General features: G+C 43.7%; 3 protein-coding genes across 11 annotated transcripts; 1 reads left to right on the plus strand and 2 right to left on the minus strand.

Moving 5' to 3' along the window:
• Positions 1-184: 184 nt before the first annotated feature.
• On the minus strand, positions 185-6,708 carry LOC118384668 (FAD-dependent oxidoreductase domain-containing protein 2-like). The gene is made up of 10 exons (XM_035771375.2): positions 6,549-6,708; positions 5,919-6,133; positions 5,403-5,714; positions 5,037-5,288; positions 4,526-4,861; positions 4,181-4,347; positions 3,832-3,997; positions 3,252-3,478; positions 2,867-3,037; positions 185-2,593 (listed from the first exon to the last, which is right to left on the minus strand). Exons 2-10 carry the CDS (start codon positions 6,128-6,130, stop codon positions 2,361-2,363), a joined length of 2,076 nt encoding a protein of 691 aa, XP_035627268.1. The 5' UTR covers positions 6,131-6,133; positions 6,549-6,708; the 3' UTR covers positions 185-2,360.
• Positions 6,709-8,658: 1,950 nt separating this feature from the next.
• Positions 8,659-19,968, plus strand: LOC118384670 (heme oxygenase-like). Of its 9 annotated transcripts, XR_008136590.1 has the most exons (8): positions 8,659-9,142; positions 9,249-9,300; positions 9,494-9,605; positions 9,780-9,995; positions 10,090-10,362; positions 10,451-11,373; positions 17,273-17,393; positions 19,385-19,968. XR_008136590.1 is itself a non-coding variant. In XM_035771378.2 (6 exons), exons 2-6 carry the CDS (start codon positions 9,251-9,253, stop codon positions 10,772-10,774), a joined length of 975 nt encoding a protein of 324 aa, XP_035627271.1. In that variant the 5' UTR covers positions 8,659-9,142; positions 9,249-9,250; the 3' UTR covers positions 10,775-11,595. The 9 variants fall into 9 exon arrangements, 4 of the variants coding, with proteins under 4 accessions (XP_035627271.1, XP_035627272.1, XP_035627273.1 ...); XR_004825860.2 differs by having other exon boundaries at positions 17,273-19,968; XR_004825861.2 differs by having other exon boundaries at positions 17,277-19,968.
• Positions 11,779-16,784, minus strand: LOC118384669 (DNA replication licensing factor mcm5-like). Its single transcript, XM_035771377.2, has 14 exons — positions 16,354-16,784; positions 15,913-16,039; positions 15,579-15,707; positions 15,264-15,436; positions 14,974-15,129; positions 14,663-14,832; positions 14,394-14,565; positions 14,180-14,291; positions 13,810-13,953; positions 13,478-13,720; positions 13,210-13,322; positions 12,874-13,002; positions 12,507-12,777; positions 11,779-12,299 (listed from the first exon to the last, which is right to left on the minus strand). The coding sequence occupies exons 1-14, from the start codon at positions 16,521-16,523 to the stop codon at positions 12,198-12,200; spliced, it is 2,211 nt and encodes a 736-aa protein (XP_035627270.2). The 5' UTR covers positions 16,524-16,784; the 3' UTR covers positions 11,779-12,197.
• Positions 19,969-20,979: the final 1,011 nt, after the last annotated feature.

The raw sequence follows: 20,979 nt of genomic DNA on the forward strand, positions 1-20,979 counted from the left end.
TTGACAAGGACTATTACCAATCAGAGCCTACGTTGTTCGTTCTCTCGAAACAAAGCACCCACCCCCGTGCAAAAGAAGCCAATGAGCAAGCGGGACACGCGGGATGTGTGATGCAGTATTCCATTTCGGGTTAGTTCTACGTGAACTCCTTGGGACCATAACCTTAACCAAACATGGAAACATCTGAGCTTTATGTTATCTCTCTTTAATGTCTTACATCTGTTGCAACAGAAAATAAAGTAAGCAGATAAATAACAGTAGTAGGCCTACACAAATAGTATAAAAAATAAATAATGCATAATTCACAGATCACCATGTAATGAAAACCCAACATCACCCATACTGTTTGTACACACATCCAAATCTAACGTTTCATAATATAAAACATTCCACAATTTAGTGTAATATATAAATATGATTTAAGGAATAAAATGGAATAAGCAGTCAACTCTGAGGAATCAGCATGGTTGTTCAACCAAAATATTTGGAATATACAGTCAAAGTTTGGACACACCTGCTCATTGAAGGGTTTTTCTTTATTTTACTATTTTCTACATTGTAGAATAATATTGTAGACATCAAAACTATGAAATAACACATATGGAGTCATGTAGTAACCAAAAAAGTGTTTCAAATATAAAAATAGATTTTAGATTCTTCAAAGTAGCCACCCTTTGCCTTGATGACAGCCTTGCACACTCTTGGCATTCTCTCAACCAGCTTCCCGAGGTAGCCACCTGGAATGCTTTTCCAACAGTCTTGAAGGAGTTCCCACATATGCTGAGCACTTGCTGGCTGCTTTTCCTTCACTCTGCGGTCTTACTCATCCCAAACCATCTCAATTGGATTGTGGAGGCCAAGTCATCTGATGCATTACTCCATCAGGCTCCTTCTTGGTCAAATAGCCCTTACACAGCCTGGAGGTGTGTTTTTGGTCATTGTCCTGTTGAAAAACAAATGATGGTCCCACTAAGCGCAAACCAGATGGGATGGCGTATCGCTGCAGAATGCTGTGGTAGCCATGCTAGTAAGTGAATTGAATTCTTGAATTCAAAATCAATCACAGACAGTGTCACCAGCAAAGCACCCCCACACCATCATACCTCCTCCTCCATGGTGGGAACCACACATGCAGAGATCACCCGTTCACCTACTCTGCGTCTCACTAAGACACAGCAGTTGGAACCAAAAATCTAAAATTTGGACTCATCAGACCAAAGGACAGATTTCCACTGGTCTAATGTCCATTGCTCATGTTTCTTGGTCCAAGCAAGTCTCTTATTCCTATTGGTGTCCTTTAGTAGTAGTTTCTTTGCATCAATTCAACAATGGCCTGATTCACGCAGTCTCCTCTGAACAGTTGACGTTGAGATGTGTCTGTTACTTGAACTCTGTGAAGCATTTATTTCGGCTGCAATCTGAGGTGCAGTTAATTGCGATTTCTGAGGATGGTAAACTCTAATTAACTTATCCTCTGCAAAGAAATTCCTCAAATTAACTTTTAACAAGGCACACCTGTTAATTGAAATGCATACCGGTGACTACCTCATGAAGCTGGTTGAGAGAATGCCAAGTGTGCAAAGCTGTCATCAAGGCAAAGGGTGGCTACTTTGAAGAATCTCAAATTTAGAATATATTTAGATTTGTTTAAAACTTTTTTGGTTATTACATGATTCCATGTGTTATTTCATAGTTTTGATGTCTTCACTATTATTCTACAATTTAGAAAATAGTAAAAATAAAGAAAAAATGAGTAGGTGTGTCCAAACTTTTGACTGGTACTGTATATACACCTGCTCTTTCCATGACACACTTATTGGTGTCACTTGTTAAACCCACTTTAATCAGTGTAGATGAAGGGGCGGAGGATTTTTAAGCATTGAGACAAGGATTGTGTATGTGTGCCATTCAGAGGGTGAATGGGCAAGACAAAAGATTTAAGTGCCTTTGAACAGGGTATGGTAGTAGGTGCCAGACACACTAGTTTGTGTCAATAACTGCAACACTGCTGGGTTTTTCACACTCAACAGTTTCCTGTGTGTTTCAAGAATGGTCCACCACCCAAAATATATCTAGCCAGCTTGACACAACTGCGGGAAGCATTGGAGTTAACATGGGCCCGCATCCCTGTGGAACACTTTCGACACCTTGTAGAGTCCATGCCCCCGAAAAATTGAGGCTGCCCTGGGGGCAAAAGAGGGAGGGGAGGGGGGTGCAACTCAATATTAGGAAGGTGTTCTTAATGTGTTGTAGACTCTGTATATACTGTATATATTCATGGACATTATAATGAGAGGTAGAGAATGTCTTGGGACATCAAAACTGTCATAGGCTTAGTTTTGGGATCCTTGGGTAAACAATCAGAAGTCGAGGTTTATTGCAGAGGACACTGAGGCTCCAGCTCGTGTAAGGTAATCAGGGAACGCTGGGTCTGTGTCTGTGGATGCAGAGTCCTGTCCTCCAAGCGTTAGCCCAGCTTCATGGGCATGCTGCCACAGCTGACGATTCCTAACAAGCCCATGCTTCCTCAGGTATCCCTGACGACAAAACAAGGGTGGCTTTCGATTGGTAAGGGAAAAGCGGAAACATGACTCTGTGGGGAAAAGAAACAAGTTCAGTTTTACACATGGTAAAACAGTAATCAAGTAATAAAATGTCTCAACTGAGTGGGCAGAACCGTAATAAAACAGTAATAACACAGATCCTTTATGAAAGTATGTTACAAGTGAACAAACAAATCGTGTGTGATATAAATAGATGAGTAGGAGGTACTGTATATGGAAATATAAAGGACATATCCTAAGGGCATATCTACCCTAGTATAATAAGTTGTTGTAATGAGGGATCAGGTAAGGACATGCTCTACCTGCATAGAAGGCCCTGAGGTCAGTGTGGAGACAGTGTTCCAGGAAGCGCCGCAGTGGCTGGCTGTGGGAGATGGGCCCATCCCACTCAGTCAAGAAGTCCTCGATCATGTGATGCACTGCCTTGGGCCGTGGCAGTGGCCAGCCAACAGGACGGTGTCTCATGTCCCTCTCTGTTTAGGATGGCAGACAAATGAAAGAATAACATGTATTTGTTTTTACATACATGCGTAGGTTTGAGTGCTGACGTCATACCACAAAGATGCCTTGTACTATACACAGATATACTCTTCATTTGAATGTCATTACTTAACTTAGTCTTCAACACAACCATAAGGTCAAACTGTTTTGTACTTTTCATAAAGATTCTAACATTCTCAGACTCACCAGTGGGAAGTTTGTCGTAGTAATATATAACAGGGTGGAGGAAGTTGGACCTCCAGGCACGGGTCCACTCTGACTCTGCCCTGCCAGGGCCCAGTGAGTCTGTGCGGTTCAGCCCGTACTGTAAAACCAGAACCAGCAGCCCATGCTTGGAGAGCTGGTGGCCAGACAGAGAAGAGAACTGGGGCAGGGCCTGGAGGGGAAACTCCTCCAGGTACTCACAGTGAGAGCTGACAGGAATGAAGAAGATTATTCAAAATTAAAATGGTTCACAAATGGATGAATTTAGGATGCGTTTACACAGGCATCCCAATTCGGACCTTTTTTTTACACTAATTGGTATTTTTACCAATCACATTAGATATTTTCACATCAGATTGTTTTCAGGGCTGCTCAGATTGGTCAAAATACAGATATAAAAATATCCAATTTGTCTGCCTGTGTAAACACAGCCTTAGTGATCATAAATTGGGATACCTATAGGCAATCAATCAATGAGAGATTCATTGGTAGAGAAAGATACATTTCCATGAGGGACAATAATCATGACAAAAAATGTGCACAGTGGTTCAGCACTACTTACCCTCTTAGTAAAATGATGTCTCCAAGTACGCCAAACATTTGGTATGGTCCGGATGCCTCATTGACCCTCCTCAACAGCCAGGACTGCAGCTGACTGATTGAAAGTTTGATTGATGGCCAGGAGTTTCTATGGTAACGCAGCTCAAGGACTCTATGTACAGCACGCACTATGGTGGAACACATAACAAAGTTACAACAACAAATAGTCAAAAAACACACATTTTGTCTATAAAAACATTACTTTATTGACAAATTTGTAATTTCAAAGTTATTCCCCCCTTTACAGGCAGTTACTAACTAAGTCAAATTGACTCTGTCTACGTTGTAATACCAGCAGTTTGAATGGTTACCTGTGTATCGGAAGCCATGGACGAACCCCCCCGCAGAAGAGCGATAGTCTCTTGAGTGGGCAGCCGTCCCCAGAACAAAAAGGTCTGGGGTTCCCCGCCCCTCGTACCAGGCTGTCACCCCTGGCAACCGCCCCCTGGCACCCTCACTGCTTGGTGGGCGGGCAGAGCTGGAGAGATTAACGGTATCATTAGGACAGGCTGACATTATCTGACTGAAATAGCATGGCTTTTCCAATGAAAATGATGAAACAGAAGATCCACCACTTCCATAGAAAACAATAACTTTAACAGAACTCTTTTTGCATTATGTAAAGAAATGCCACTGTCTAGTATTCATTTACATACCCATCAAAGATGCTGAAGTTGAACCGGAACCCCAGGCAGCGGATCACACGATCATATGGCTGGCGGAGAGAGAAGTTGTCATTGTGGTACACAGGCAGGTTTGTCGCTGTGACCTTTGAACTGTTCTTCCCATCCGAACTGTCCAGAAGCTCAGATAGAGTAAGGAACAGCTTGCCACGCTTTTCCTTCCCACTGGATCTGCACTTCTTCTTTCTGCCTGAGCGCTTCTTTTCATCCTCTCCATTTCTGACGATAGCAATGTCCTCAAGGCCTCCCTCCACCAGCCCATCAAGGGACTTTAGCTGGTACGTGTCTAGCAGCTCATTATTCACAGCTCTGTGGAAGAGAGGAAATAGGTCACTTTTATATGAACAGATTATGCTAAAGGGTATAGCAACATACTCTGATCTAAAACACTGCTGCAGGAGTACTAAATCAGTCAAACAAAAGAAAGAACAATTGGTAGGAGAGGACAATATGGGAGTCAAAACCTGATGATGCCTCTCAGTACCTGAGGTCTCCGACGTAGTGTGTCTGCCAGGCTAGGCGGACCGGGCTCGGGCTGTAGAGATGGATCCTGCTGGCCCGACCCAGGATGCTCTGAGCTGTTTCAAATGCTGAGTTCCCTTTACCCAGGATCAGCACGGCCTGGTCCTTATACTCCTCTGGGTCCACAGGGATGGACTCATAGCCCTCCACCAGGTCTGAGCCCTCAAACTGGACCTTCTGAGGATCCCACAGTCCTGTGGACACCAGGAGGACTCTGTGGGTCAGAGAGAAAGAGAGCGAATCATCTCTTTAATGGTATGCATAGAGGAGAATGTTTCCATATTTCCATCCTTTTACATTAGATATGTGTATAGATATAACACAGTACCTGCATGTATAGTCCAGTCCATGCTGGTCAGTCAGTATGTATCCCCTGCCTCTAGGTGATTCAGACTCCGAGGCCCTGATCTTCCCGATGTCCACCCCATACTGGACCTTCAGCCCCAGCTCCTTCACATACATGGAGAGGTAGCGGGGGAATGAGTCTGCGTCTGGGTAGAGCTCCCGGCTGACTCGCTGAAGCAGCAGGTCGGGCCTGTCACTCAGGAGGGAGTTCCAATCGTGACGAAGGTTGAACTCGCGGTTCCGCCTTCCTGTGTAGATCTTGTTGATGCTGATGAGTTTCCTGTGTCGAGGGTATCTTTAAAGGGAGAAAAAAAACATCCATGAGATACAACACATGTTCATGTACATGGTGTAGATCAGGACATATTTCTATGAGCAGGGCAATAGAGAAAGTTGCATCATTGTTGCACTGTTACAAAATACTTTGCTGAGTTGGAAAATTGATTCAGCAAGTGCAATACCCGATATAGTCGACACCCATTACTACAGAGGCACTCACATATTGAAGAAGCTCCCTGGCCCCGAGTTCCTCTCCAAGATTATGTAATCTCTTTGACTCTTGGAGAGAAAGTGACCCATCTGAAGGCCAGCAGGCCCGGCACCAAGCACACAGTAGTCATGGTGACGGGTGCTGTTGTGACTGTGGTAGTCATCAGGAAAACATTGGACCAAGGCGACCAGGAGGGCTAGGAGAAGGATAGGGGAATCCATGACCTATGAACGAGTAAAAGGTAATGAAGGCATTTATTAGTGGGAGAGTGAGTTTAGTGAAGGTCATTGCAATACCCTGGTGACAATAATCAACGGCAAATTTAAGTTTTGAAAGCTGCAATCTGAAAATATCAACTGAGCAGCAACCATATTATTGCCAAAGTCATGCAACTCTTTTCCGTGGCTTTACCAACATAAGAAGGTCAATTGAAAGGAAATATCAGATAGCATTGTTCAAGTGAGTGGTAGAACAGAGAAAGTACGACAATAGCGGGCCTTCATGGGGTGTATCCCCGTGCTTGCCTTGAAAATCTGGCCCGACATCATAACTCGACATGAGGGGATGCAGCTGTACTGGTTGAGAAGCGCTCCACGAGCACAAAATACACAGCATATCTATTAAAGTAGGATGTTTTACCTTTCACTGCAGTGGTTCCCTCTCATCTAATCCCATATAATTTTGCATTTGGTCTGTAAATAAAACTCTCCAACAACCTATAGTCGGGATTTCATAACGGAGCAACATCCCTTGCTTGATACGACACTCCAGCATACCACAGTATTCTGACCAATAAACGCTGCTCTATTCTGGCCAATAAGAACTTGTGTGTAAAATAGAGGGTGTGATAAAACTTAAAGTGATGGACAAGAAATGTTCCATACTTTTGATACAAAAGTATCAAGTCGCAAAAGTAACACATTTGACCTTCTTTATTACAATGTTATAAACTTTGTAATGTTGCAATTTTTTAAAGATTTTGCGATAATTGTAGTAGTTTGATATTTTGTTAGTGAAATACATACTAATCATCATCAAATGTCAATTAAGTAAAACATAGCATGCATATTATTATAATATCATAAACACAATTAAACTATTCATAAAATTCTCATGCCTAGAAATTGCTCTTATGTTTGCCTTCTGCAACTGCAACATACATTTCTGTTGAGTCATGGTATCCCCCTTCTCTATTTTGTTGAGACCTGTTGAATCAGGTTATCTATAGATTGGTAATAGATCAATAGATAAATAATAGACAAATGTATGGTAAATCATACAAATTGAATGTTGAACACAAGAGTTTACAATGTAATCCCCTGAAATGCATTTTGCACCTGCAGTTAGTCTTTTGTGGCTGAAACTTTGTACCAACACAAAGTTCAATGAACACAATGGGAAAGAGAATTTGATTAAATTGGATTCATTTAACCATTGAGTCCTGCCTGCAGTTAAATCAGCATATTGAATCACTCTAGTTATTCAGTCGTGAAGAGGGCACAACAAAGCCTATTCCCCCTCAGGAAACTAAAAAGATTTGGCATGGGTCCTCAGATCCTCAAAAGGTTCTACAGCTGCAACACTGGTTGCATCACTGCCTGGTATGGCAACTGCTGGGCCTCCAACCGCAAGGCATTACAGAGGGTAGTGCGTACGGCCCTGTACATCACTGGGGCTAAGCTGCCTGCCATCCAGGACCTTTACACCAGGCGGTGTCAGAGGAAGGCCCTAAAAATTGTCAAAGACCCCAAGCCACCCGAAGTCTAGGACAAAAAGGCTTCTCAACAGTTTTTACCCCCAAGCCATAAGACTTTTGAACAGGTAATCACATGTCTACCCAGACTATTTGCATTGTGTGCCCACCCCAACTACTCTTTTACATTGCTGTTACTCTCTGTTCGTCATATATAAGCATAGTCACTTTAACTATACATTCATGTACATACTACCTCAATTAGCCCGACCAACCAGTGCCCCAGCACATTGGCTAACCGGGCTATCTGCATTGTGTCCCGCCAACCCCTCTTTTATGCTACTGCTACTCTGTTCATCATATTTGCATAGTAACTTTAACCATATCCACATACTACCTCAATCAGCCCGACTAACTGGTGCCTGTATATAGCCTCGCTACTGTATAGCCTCGCTACTGTTATTTTTCACTGTCTTTTTACTGTTGTTTTTATTTCTTTACTTACCTATTGTTCACCTAATACCTTAATTTGTATTTTTTAGAAACTGCACTGTTGGTTAGAGCCTGTTAGTAAGCACTTCACTGTAAGGTCTACTACACCTGTTGTATTCGGTGCACGTGACAAATAAACTTTGATTTGATTTGATTCATCTTCAGAAAACTAAAAGGTACATACACTGAGAGCACAAAACATTAGAAACATGACATTCCAGGTGAAAGCTATGATCGCTTATTGATATTACCTGTTAAATCCACTTCAATCCATGTAGATGAAGGGGAGGAGACAGGTTAAAGAAGGATTTTCAAGCCTTGAGACAATTGAGACATTAATTGTTTATGTATGCCATTCAGAGGGTGAATGGGAAAGATACAAGTTTTAAGTGCCTTTGAACAGGTTATGGTAGTAAGTGCCAGGCGCACTGGTTTGAGTGTGTCAAGAACTGCAACGCTGCTGGGTTTTTCACACTCAACAGTTTCCTGTGTGTATCAAGAAGGGTCCTCCACCCAAAGGACATCCAGCCAACTTGACACAAATGTGGAAAGCATTGTAATCAACATGGGCCAGAATCCCTGTGGAACGCTTTCAACACCTTTGTAGAATTGAGGCTGTTCTGAGGGCGAAAGGGGGTGCAACTCAATATTAGAAAGGTGTTCCTAATATTTTGAACACTCAGTGTTTATAACTTTGTTCTCACCTGTAGTCAACATACTCTCCCTCAATAGCAGAAGGAACACATTCACTTCCTGTAGTTCATGTGACTCTGTGTTTAATGATTTCTACCATTCCATCTGCTCACTCATGCTCTCCCCTCACTGGTAAATCTGCCCTGTCATGTTAAGCTTCAGGATAAGGGAACTGAGTCAACACTCACTTCCCATTTGATTTAGCTGACAAGCATTGGGAAAGAAGGATAGGGAGTCAAATATAAAGGCAGGGACACAGCTCAAAGAGGACACAGCAACTCTAAACTTGTTTGAGAAGGAGGCAGCTTTTGTTTACCAGCTGTATAACAAGATATCAACAAGGAAATACCCCCAGGTAAATTATCAACTCTTTCACTGACTTGTTTTTTAATAAACTGTAACAGTTGGTCAGATTTAGGTAATAATGTTATAATCACCATGTACACAATCCTGGATTACAGACATGCAGACAGTCAACTCGGGACAGAAAGTTGATATGCAGAATCCTGGCAGGTACAGTCATTTTGTAATGAATGGTCGATATGTTTACTAGATTATTGTATTTCAGACCAGGTCAGGGCTAATATATGGTAAAGTAAAGGTATTGAACATACAGAACACAATTACTAACTGCAAACTCTGTGCTCACATTGACTGTACTCAGGTAAATCAGGATGTCCTCCTAATGTTCTCCATCTCTCCTCAGGGATTTGTCAGAACAGATAAAAGCAGCGACTAAAGAGATCCATGTCAGGGCAGAAAACACCCAACTGATGCTGAGCTATCAGAAGGGACAGATAACTCTTCTGCAGTACAAGGTGAGAAAAGGCCATCTGAGAGTATATTAAAAACCACTTGCCAAAATAATTTACAGTGGTTTTCATATTATGAACGGCCTAGAATGCCTTTTGTTTAACTTTCTACATAGTCATGGAAAATGAGCACTCACTGTGTACTAAGTATTCATCTGTAACCCCTCTATTCCATGGCAGCTTCTTCTGTGTTCCCTCTACGAGATCTACAAAGCACTGGAAGAGGAGATGGACAGGAATGCTTCCCACCCAGGTGTCGCACCAATATACTTCCCCCAGGAACTGGCCCGACTGGAGAAACTAGAGAGAGATCTGGAACACTTCTTTGGACAGGAGTGGCAAAAGAGAGTCATCATTCCTGCTGCAACACACAGATATACACAGAGACTTCGCAAGGTACAGGCTATAGATATACCAACATGCAGGGTAGGCACACTATCTTAATTGTGTACTTGCTTAGTAATAACAATTTATTTGTTTCCCCCCTCAGATTGGTGAAGGCAATCCTAAATTGCTGGTGGCCCACGCCTATACCCGTTACCTAGGTGACCTGTCAGGAGGACAAGTTTTAGGGAAGATTACCCAGAAGTCAATTGGGTTAAGCAGCAGAGAGGGATTGTCGTTTTTCTCCTTCCCTGGAGTGTCAAGCCCTAACCGCTTCAAGCAGCTGTACAGGAGCAGAATGAACAGCATTGAGCTGACCAAAGAGGAGAGGGAGGGGGTGCTGGAGGAGGCTATAATGACCTTCGACCTCAACATCCAGGTGAGTGAAAGAGAAGAGGGTGGAAGCAAACTGGGTAAGAATATAGGTTATGGGAACTAATACAGTAATGAAAAATCACTATGAAAAGTTCTACAGCTGTACAATTGAGAGCATCTTGACTGGCTGCATCACTGCTTGGTATGGCAACTGCACTGCCCTTGATCACATGGCGCTACAGAAGTTGGTGCGGACAGCCCAGTACGTCACTGAGGCCGAGTTCCCTGCTATTCAGGACCTCTATATCAGGCGGTGTCAAAGGAGGGCCTGGAAAATCGTTGAAGACTCCAGCCTCCCAAGTCATATACAGTTCTCTCTGCTTCTGCACTGCAAGTGGTACCGGTGCATCAAGTCTGCCATCAACAGGCTCCTGAACAGGTTCTATCCCCAAGCCATAAGACTGCTAAATAGCTAACTAAATAGCTACACAGAGTTGACCCTTGTATTTTATTTTTGCACTATCTGTATGCACACTCCAACAGACACAAACACTCACTCCATAATTTGCTCACACACAAATAATATGCACATACATTTATACTGACTCTACACAGACACACTCACATACTATCATCATACACACTGCCGCTACTCTGTTTATCATATATCCCTATGCCTATCTACCGATATCACTCCAGTATCCATGCACATTTTAAATATGGTTCTGGAACTGACTGTCCCTGTATATAGTATGCTTTCTCATGTTTTTGTTCTACTTTATTTTTAGTATTACATTTTTATTTTATTACTGCACTGTTGGGTTTAGAGCTTACAAGAAAGGCATTTTTTCACTGTACTTGTGCACGTGACATTAAAACTAGCTAAACATGACTGTGAAGAGGAAGTGAAACTGGGAAGGTCTAGTGAACGATGCAGTGTAAACACGTTACTGGGTGCCATCGCATATTGCTGATGATTGTGTACGTCTTGTTCAATGAAGACATCCAGGGTCATTTCTCGTACAGGTCTTTGATGATCTACAGAAAATGTTAAGTGTCACAAAGGAAGCTTACGGTAAGTACAAGCTCATATGCTGATTGGAAATGTGTGATCTTCCTTTTGTGTTATAGAAAGGTATTACTTTGCTTTTGCAGGGGACCAAGAAAAGGCCGAGACGCTATCATCCTCTTTGTCCATCATGCAGTTGTCACTGGGTATTTGTGTTGCTTTAGCAACAGTCGGAATGGGTATCTATGTATTCTAAAGCCTTGAAATAGGTCCTTAACTATGTATTTTTATGTAGTTGACAGAATCACTTCACTAGTCATAACCACCTAAGGGTGTGCACTTACAGTACTTTGTCACGAAAAACACCTAAGGCAATCTTAAAATGAAAATTGACATGTATTAATTGCAATATCTTTGTATTTAGTATGTATCCTTAAAGATTATGCACACCATTTCAACATAACAAATGTCTAAGTAAAGAAGTTCGCTATTTATTTTCAAAACAAAATACCTTACACAATGATTCTACGTTAACAATCTTTAAGGCATTCTCACATCAATTTTCTTACCCCAAACAATTCAACAACAATACAGTTCATCCAAATTGCCTCCATAACATAATTTGTTTAGTCTAAAAAGAATAGACACCAAAATACGTATGAGAGAAATAGAACAGTAAATAACTTGTTGGCTTAACTTGGCAAAGCAACACATGAAAAGGTAGACATAAGTGGCTCTGTGGTCTAAGATGAAGAAAACGTATCGACGTGACTTCATGAAGACGTCCACTGGCTTGTGAGGAAGAGTGAATTGAGGAGACGCCTGTCCCTTCTACTATTTACAAAGCCCAACGTGACTTAATCTTTGTGCGTATAAATCTTTTTGAGAGACTACTTGACTCTGTAGAGCACCTTCCTCTGCATGCGGTGCTGAAGCTCTCCCCTCCTCATCATCAGGTGAAGGACCTTGTAGATGGCCTGCTCTGGATACTTCTGTATATGGGAGAGGGTAGAGAGAGATTCTAGTCGGTGGACAGGTAAACAGGCTACAGGGCAACACGTGGGACAACTGAGGACAGCACTGAATCATATACACAAATGCCAAACATTCCAATGCCCAAAGTACTTTAATGTATTTCACCAAGTGGTTCCATCTCTGTTCAACACAGTATACGTTCAAAGTAGACTAGTGTAACTGACCTGCTTGGTGAAGTCCTGGACGATGCTGTGCTCGGACACCTGGGAGCCAATGGCAAAGCGTCTCTTCAGCTGCTTCTCAACACGGGAAATCATCTCCTGGTCCTCCTGAGTGGTGAAGCCCTCCACACCCGAGAGGCTCCCAGACAGCGCAGCGTCCAGTGTGGACACCTGGAAGAGCCGCAGGGCCTCATCCACCTCCTCCTCTCCAGCCACGGCCTGCAGCTTCATCTTGGCCAGGGACTCAGAGATGCGCACCACCGCCTCCAGCTGCCTGCAGTGGACCATGGAGAACAAAGCATTATGACACTGAAGATGGACAGTATCCTGACTGGTAATGACGTTGGCATGTGAAGTATCATATAGGTACCGGACAGTGATGGGGATGGAGGCTCTCCTGTCACTCTCCCTCTCATGTTCCCTCGCTCCACTCCTCATCACCACATATCTGTTCTTCAGCTTTTCAGCTGCCGCCGCAGACAGACGTGGGCCGCATTTCCTGTCAGGGCACATTTGACCGTTACAAACCAAACCCGTTCATGTGTACATACTAGCGTGTAGTATTGTTTCTCTGCGAGTAGAGTTCATGTGTACATACTAGCGTGTAGTATTGTTTCTCTGCGAGTAGAGTTCATGAACTCAATCTAAACAGAATCTAACATACACAGAAGAAATCTGCAGAAATAAAGGATTTTTCAAGACTCACGTTCTGGCATAGGCAATGTACTTCTTCAGTGTGGCCAGTGTGATCTCTCCCTCCACACCCTCAGTCTGAGTATGAGCACTGAGATGGACGTTCATCACGTGGCGGGCCAGAGTCTGAGAGAGAAAAGAAGATCAATAGTGTTAACACTGTGCTAGCCTGGGCAGTGTTCAGTATCCCTGTGCATAAACCTTCCCCTCCACACACACACACACACACACACACACACACACACACACACACGCACACACACTAAAGTGTGTTCCCTCACCATGTCTCTCTGATGGTCGTGGATGTCCTTGATGATAAAGATCATGTCAAAACGGGACAAGATGGTAGGCATGAAGTCGATGTTGTCCTCTCCCTTGGTGTCGTCCCAACGGCCAAACACAGAGTTAGCAGCGGCCAGCACCGAGCAGCGGGAGTTCAGGGTGGTGGTGATGCCAGCCTTGGCAATGGAGATGGTCTGTTGCTCCATGGCTTCATGGATGGCTACTCGGTCATCCTCTCTCATCTGAAAAGAAAGAGACACACAGTTAAGCGTCTGCAAACAAACCAGTCAAGTATTGAGCAATTGACGTACTTCTGTCCATGTTTCCTTACCTTGTCAAACTCATCGATGCACACCACCCCACCGTCAGCCAGCACCATGGCTCCTCCCTCCATGATGAAGCCACGGGAGACGGGGTCCCTCAGGACAGAGGCCGTCAGACCAGCAGCACTGCTGCCTTTACCTGAGGTATACACCTGACAGAGGAAGAGAGAGAGAGAGAAGATACGGGTTAGCGCATTCGATAAGGGTCACTAGCATGCGGATTAATTCAATTGTCAGCAAATGAAACTTCTGGAATCCATCCTTGTAATTCTGATCTAAATCTATTGCTAAATAAATATATATATTTTTCAATTAATCTTGGAATATACACACACACATATATGAATTAATATAATCATTCATCAAGCCCATCCTTACCCCAATGGGAGAGCACCTCTCCACAAACTTGAGCAGCTGAGACTTAGCAGTACCGGGGTCTCCCAGCATTAGCAAGTTGATGTCTCCTCTACGGGTCAGTCCGTCAGGCAGCCTGAGACAGGAAAGGTCATTACACATACACACTGGAGAGAAATGCATGCACATCAAAAATCTATTACAATTCTACATGCCATTTCCAATGTTTATGACTTACCTCTTCCTGGAGCCGCCGAACAGCAGGCAGGCGATGGCCTTTTTCAGGTCATCACTGCCGTAGATGGAAGGAGCGAGGGAACGGGAGAGAGAGCCGTAGACGTCGGGGGAGGAGGCCAACGCTCTCAGCTCCTCTTCTTCCTGTGGGGAGACTGACCCCGTGGCCCCACGACCTGAGAGAAAAAGATAGCATTATATTGATAACTCTATCCCACATAGGACATAATGTTGGATAAGTAATCTAACCTCTAGTAGCCTTATCGCGCCTACCTGCTCCCTCTGTGTCCTGCTGAATGCCCACCACACGGAGGTAGGAGGAGCGGATGCCCACGCCTGCACTTTTATCTCTGCCCTTGCCCTTAGCTTGGGCCACCTTCTTGATTGAGTAGATCCCCATGATGGTCACTCTGTTCCCAGGGACCACACGGTCACACAGGTACCTGAGGGGAGGCAGAACATGAGCTGTAATGTGGTATGTACTCGTCGGTCTCACTTTGCACTGTGTGTATATATATCGGCATGTGTTAATTGTATTTAATTGAGAATATTGAGGCACACAGACAATGCTGTGTGTGTGTTACCTGTCACAGTAGAGCTGCAGGTGGCGGGGCATCTCTCCATGTGGCACAGCATCTGGAGACTCCTGCAAACGGAGGGTCTGGAAGTCCACACAGACACAACGGTCTGGAATTATGAAGTAGGGATCTATAGGACACCTCACCCTGCCTGCCTGCTCACTGAGAGAGATGTTTAAGAATGAAATCACACACAATGATAAAGCAGATGATTTTACACACAATGACTTTATGCATTTTGTCCATGCACTGGAGTGTGCACACAAACACTCAACAACTCAGAGGGTTGCACTCACGTGTTGCACTTTCGGGGAAGAGCGTAGCCCTGCAGGCCTGGGGGCAGGGAGATGTTACTGATGACAGAGCGACAGCCACGACACTGCAAACACACTCTGGTGGCCTTGGCCCTCACAGCCGTGGCAGAGATGACGATCCCAGGGACCTTCACCAGCCTGGACACCTGCTCCGACTACCAGAGAGAAAGAGATGGGGAGTTCAGAGTCATGGCATTTTACATGGATGGGAAATTGAGGGAATCTTTCATGCCACCTTCTACATGAACCAACTGAAAGCTGAAAGGCCCAGCATTGTATCCTCAGAGAGTCTCTTACCTTGAGGTTGCGGATGGAGGCAGGATGGGAGTCACTCTTCAGCATGACCTGGATTTCCTGCACTGTCTCCTCTCCCAGGGGCCTGGGACGGGTCACCTCGTCAGCCACCTCCTGGGCAGCCTCCTCCAGCTGCCAATCATAATGTCAGGGCTCAGTTTAAAGGGATAATTTTCAGATATAATTATTTGCCAAATAGAATATAAGATCATGTATGATACGATCAGCAACAGAATATATAGGAATCCATCTAATCCATTAATTATTCAGCCTGCAATTTCTGCAATTAAAACTCCTCAAATTATTTGTCGGTTATTAGTCTAGCCAATCTTCTCACCAGCGGCAGGTTCTCAGTGGGCAGCTTGTACAGGCAGTCTGACAGGTCCTCGTCAAAGCTGGCCAGGTCTTCCATCTCCACCTCCACCCAGTACTCCCCCAGGGTGTAGTGTCTCTTAAGGTCATCTCTACACAGCAGAACACATGTCAACAATCCAATATTAACAATAAGATAAAGATCTTAAAACAGAAAGCGAATATAATCATAAGGAAAATAAAAACGAACTACAAACTCAATCACAGGACCTTGAAGAGTCAAACTGTATTCCTTCAAGACCATTGTGGTGATCAGTGGTAGTTAGTTAGCTAACGTTACAAGTAACTGGCTAACTGTTAGCTAACTGGCTAGCTAACTTAACGTTGAGTATCTGTGGAACATCACACCAACCGGCGGTAGCCATCGACAATGACATCGTGGCACTTAATGCATTCTCGATCTTACCTGTATTTATAGGTGAAACCGGTGCGATCGGTCCCAACTCTGAACTGCCGAAGAAATTCACGGAATCGTTTCTTGATCTGGCTCCGTTTAACTCCACCTTCATCCCCTAGTCCATCTCCACCACCGAAGCTGTCACTGTAATAAACTCCCGGGTCGTCGAAACCAGACATAATGCACCGATTATATCTACAAAGTGCTGAAAATTAAGTATGCGTGCGCAAAGTGCAATAATCCTAAAAGCAAAACAGTTTTTGGCGATTGACGCCAATGATCTTCTGTGGACAATGAATTCCACGCAAACTCTTTCGCGGCAAAAAATATCGTCACTTACCAGTGACGTCGAGCAGTGACGCTTTGCCATTGGGAGATATGATCGACTAGTGATAATGATTGGCTGAATACATTGCAGGAGGCGTATCCTGATTGTAGAAGGGTGGGACTTGCAAGAGTTTGTGGCGGGAAAAGAACGGGGGTAAAAAAATAAAAAAATAAACATACGACCAAGCCAGGGACATTACATTGTGGTGGCTCTACAACTGAAGCGACAACCCTGTTCGTTGCGTTTACAAAGTTACTGTTGATGCAAGCACACGTTTTATTGCTCGAAATAAAAACAATACTTTAAAATATCTTCTAGCTTACCCAGTATTACAACCATATCTAGCTAGCTCCATTGGAAAATACCAACGTTTGTTAACAAAAGTATTTTATTCATTCAATTGCAACACAAAACACACAAATAGCCCACAATTGAGCTTCATCTGTAATACATTACCCTGTATGTAATACATTATCATTGTCGCACTGTCATTCATAGGCCTCCTGTGTAACCTGTAACCGCAGTCCAAACTCTGCAAGCTCCTTGTCTTTTTACCTTTCTTATTCGCAGCAAAATGATCCACGAGTTCTTCTATTTAAGGTAGAACTCCATGCTTCCTGCCTGTCTGTATGAAAGCATCCACAGCGTGGTCAATGTCCTGGTCAGTGTGGGCCGCTGAGATCTGAACCCGGATTCTGGCTTTGCCCTTTGGTACCACTGGGTAGGAGAACCCAATCACATACACTCCTGTGGGAGACAGAATAATGGGTACTTGTTGTAGATAGACATAACACTGAATACTACAGTTCCTCAAGAAAGGGCAGATTGGAGACCTGATTCAAATTAATATTTTTTTCCAGCCCTTGTATTCAAGCAGTGTAGTTTGCAGCTAATAACCTATTAGGTCTCTGATTGTTGTCAGCTCCCATTTTGTGAGACAAAATTGTTGAATACAAAATATCATGAGTATCTCTGTCTCCCTCTACAGGTTGATGTGTCCACTCATTTGTAATCCCACAGAAATCGTTTTGATCAAGGTTTTCAAAAATAGTTCAGTTCTATAAAATGAGTGGACAAAAAAAATCCTTAGACTATTTCAAACCAATATACAGACTGTGTTGTAATTCTTGATAATGCTTGAAATGTGCTTGTGCTCCATTCATATTCAGCCTGAACAGTTGCCTCACCTAGTTTCAGCATGTCATCAGCCATCAGAGAGGCTAGTCTGGCATCCTCCAGCATCACAGGACAGATGGGGTGGTCAGAGCCTGAAATGGTGAACTCAGCCTCGGTCATTTTGTTTCTGAAGCTACGAGAGGGGGAGTGAATAAAGACATTACAGAAATAGCCATCGTTCCTTATACAGTATCAATGCCTTCAACTGTCATGGTTGCCAACTGGGTTCTCTGGGAAACATGTAGTGCTCTTGAAACTGTAAACATGTGTGGAAGGACACCAGTGGAGGCTGCTAAGCAGAGGACAGCTCATAATAATGTCTGGAACGGAGCAGTAGTCTAACCTACTGTTCACTAATACCGCTCCAGCCATTACCACAAGCCCATCCTCCCCAATTAAGGTGCCACCATCCTCCTATGAAGGACACAGTACAGATAGGAGATGAAACAAGCAAAAGTGTTTCATGCAGAATAAACACAAATCTTGTCACTTTTTCAGCACATGGGATTCGTCAATCTCAAGGTCATTGTTTCTGTCCAAAAATTATGCAGAAAAATTCATCCATGCTTTTGTCACTTCTAGGTTAAACTACTGCAATGCTCTACTAGAATCTTGAAAATAACCCATTTTTAAAATCATATTACTCCAGTGCTAGCCTCTCTAGACTGGCTTCCTGTTAAGCCAAGGGCTGATTTCAAGGTTTTACTGCTAACCTACAAAGCATTACACAGGCTTACTCCTACCTATCTTTCCGATTTGGTCCTGCCATACATACCTACACGTACGCTACGGTCACAAGACGTAGGCCTCCTTACTGTCCCTAGAATTTCTAAGCAAATAGCTGGAGGCAAGGCTTTTTCCTATAGCGCTCCATTTTTATGGAATGGTCTGCCTACCCATGTGAGAGACACACAGTCGGTCTCAACCTTTATATCTTTATTGAAGACTCATCTCTTCAGTAGGTCCTATGATTGAGTGTAGTCTGACCCAGGAGTGTGAAGGTGAACAGAAAGTCACTGGAGCAACAAACCGCCCTTGCTGTCTCTGCCTGGCCGGTTCCCCTCTCTCCACTGGGATTCTCTGCCTCTAACCCTATTACAGGGGCTGAGTCACTGGCTTACTGGTACTCTTCCATGCCGTCCCTAGGAGGGGTATGTCATTTGAGTGGGTTGAGTCACTGACGTGATCTGCCTGTCCAGGCTGCCCCCCCCCTCCGCCATGGCGGAGATCCTTGTGGGCTATACTCAGCCTTGTCTCAGGATAGTAAGTTGGTAGTTGAAGATATCCCTCTAGTGTTGTGGGGGCTGTGCTTTGGAAAAGTGGGTGGGGTTATATCCTGCCTGTTTGGCCCTGTCCGGGGGTATCGTCAGATGGGGCCAGTGTCTCCCGACCCCTCCAATCTCAACCTCCAGTATTTATGCAGCAGAAATGTGTATGTCGGGGGGCATGGGTCAGTCTGTTATATCTGGAGTATTTCTCCTGTCTTATCCGGTGTCCTATGTGAATTTAAGTATGCTCTCTCTAATTCTCTCTCAGAGGACCTAAGCCCTAGGACCATGCCTCAGGACTACCTGGCATGATGACTCCTTGTTGTCCCGAGTCCACCTTGCTGTTCTGCTGCTCCAGTTTCAACTATTCTGCCTGCAGCTTTGGAACTCTGACCTGTTCACCGGACATACTATCTGTCCCAGTGATAGAGGAAATTAGAGTTGAAATGATTAATTATGTATACATTATTGATTAGAACCATTTATTCTAATACTATTATGTTATATGAAAAGTATGAGTTTTTGGTTAAGATGTTACTGAAAATGTAAGCAGAACGAATTAATTGTCTGTGCCTCTTGGGAAGTTTAAGGGGTAGAGATGCTATAGCTTTTCAGACAGATAAGAAATGTTTGGGTGGTGTTCCATTAGTGGAGAAAATTATATCTTTTAGACAGTTTGGAATGTAGTTATATGGGGGGAGTAGAGGGAGAGTCCAGACCTAAAAACAATGGGCTCTTGTGAGAATCGGAGAGAGGGTGGGAAACTGATGATGTCATTTGCAGTTTATAACCTGTGGAAATATGTGTATGTGGTTAGTACTCATCAAGAATAAATGCTGAACTTGTTTTTAAGACTGGTCTCTTGCTAATTCATGCAAATGATAAACTTACAACTTATCATGAAATAGATAAGAGTGTGAATTTGGTTTTGGCTGCAAAACAATAAGGAATTTAGAAATTCCTCTATCACCCAGACCTGCTGTTTTCAACTCTCTAGAGACAGCAGGAGCGGTAGAGATGCTCTGAATGATCAGCTATGAAAAGCCAACTGACATTTACTCCTGAGGTGCTGACCTGCACCCTCGACAACCACTGTGATTATTATTATTTGACCCTGCTGGTCATCTATGAACATTTGAACATCTTGGCCATGTTCTGTTGTAATCTCCACCCGGCCCAGCCAGAAGAGGACTGGCCACCCCTCAGCCTGGTTCCTCTCTAGGTTTCTTCCTTTTTTTTGGAACTTCTAGGGAGTTTTTCCTAGCCACTGTGCTTCTACAGCTGCATTGCTTGCTGTTTGGGGTTTTAGGCTGGGTTTCTGTACAGCACTTTGTGACATCAGCTGATGTGTTCAGCTGATGTGCTCATACGTGTTTTTCCACAAAGACCAACACAAAAAGGCTTGTTTTTGTCCGTGCTCCTATGTTAACCATTCCATAAGCTTAGATGGTTTCTACCACATTCACCAAAACAGAGGCCCTGGTCCCCTCCCCGATTCCCACCTCATGGTATGGTCCCCGACACTCTGAGCAATCTCATTGGAAGCGAGGAGCAGCTCGACAGCCCGAGGAGCCCCCCCCTCCCAGGCCCAACCATGGTTGTGCCCCTGCCCAGTCATGTGATATCCATAGATTAGGGCCTAATTACATTTATTTCATGAATTGTAACTCAGTAAAATTATTGAAATGGTCAATTATGTTTTAGTTCAGATACCATGCAGAATAGATTTACAGATCAAAATGCAGTATTTCAGAGAACCAAACATTGGCCTAGTTTATGCTTCACAACGCATTTCGTTTTTAGGCACGTTCGTTTTTAAAACGTTGAACTTGGGATATCAATTCCTTGCATCAGGAAAAAACA

The sequence above is a fragment of the Oncorhynchus keta genome, chromosome 5 (assembly GCF_023373465.1).
Source record: "Oncorhynchus keta strain PuntledgeMale-10-30-2019 chromosome 5, Oket_V2, whole genome shotgun sequence".
In the NCBI taxonomy this organism is placed as follows: Eukaryota; Metazoa; Chordata; class Actinopteri; order Salmoniformes; family Salmonidae; genus Oncorhynchus; species Oncorhynchus keta.

What these genes read in the sequence shown, in the direction of transcription:
- LOC118384668 (XM_035771375.2), bottom strand. Translation starts at nt 6,130, where the DNA reads ATGGATTCCCCTATCCTTCTCCTAGCCCTCCTGGTCGCCTTGGTCCAA. An exon ending in GGACTGGACTATACATGCAG is followed by an intron (nt 5,289 to 5,402) that starts GTACTGTGTTAT and finishes TCTGACCCACAG; the next exon opens with AGTCCTCCTGGTGTCCACAG. An exon ending in CCATGGCTTCCGATACACAG is followed by an intron (nt 3,998 to 4,180) that starts GTAACCATTCAA and finishes GTTCCACCATAG; the next exon opens with TGCGTGCTGTACATAGAGTC.
- LOC118384670 (XM_035771378.2), top strand. Translation starts at nt 9,251, where the DNA reads ATGCAGACAGTCAACTCGGGACAGAAAGTTGATATGCAGAATCCTGGC. An exon ending in GATATGCAGAATCCTGGCAG is followed by an intron (nt 9,301 to 9,493) that starts GTACAGTCATTT and finishes ATCTCTCCTCAG; the next exon opens with GGATTTGTCAGAACAGATAA. An exon ending in CCTTCGACCTCAACATCCAG is followed by an intron (nt 10,363 to 10,450) that starts GTGAGTGAAAGA and finishes CACTATGAAAAG; the next exon opens with TTCTACAGCTGTACAATTGA.
- LOC118384669 (XM_035771377.2), bottom strand. Translation starts at nt 16,523, where the DNA reads ATGTCTGGTTTCGACGACCCGGGAGTTTATTACAGTGACAGCTTCGGT. An exon ending in AGAGGTGCTCTCCCATTGGG is followed by an intron (nt 13,954 to 14,179) that starts GTAAGGATGGGC and finishes TTCCTCTGTCAG; the next exon opens with GTGTATACCTCAGGTAAAGG. An exon ending in TACATTGCCTATGCCAGAAC is followed by an intron (nt 13,003 to 13,209) that starts GTGAGTCTTGAA and finishes GTGCCCTGACAG; the next exon opens with GAAATGCGGCCCACGTCTGT.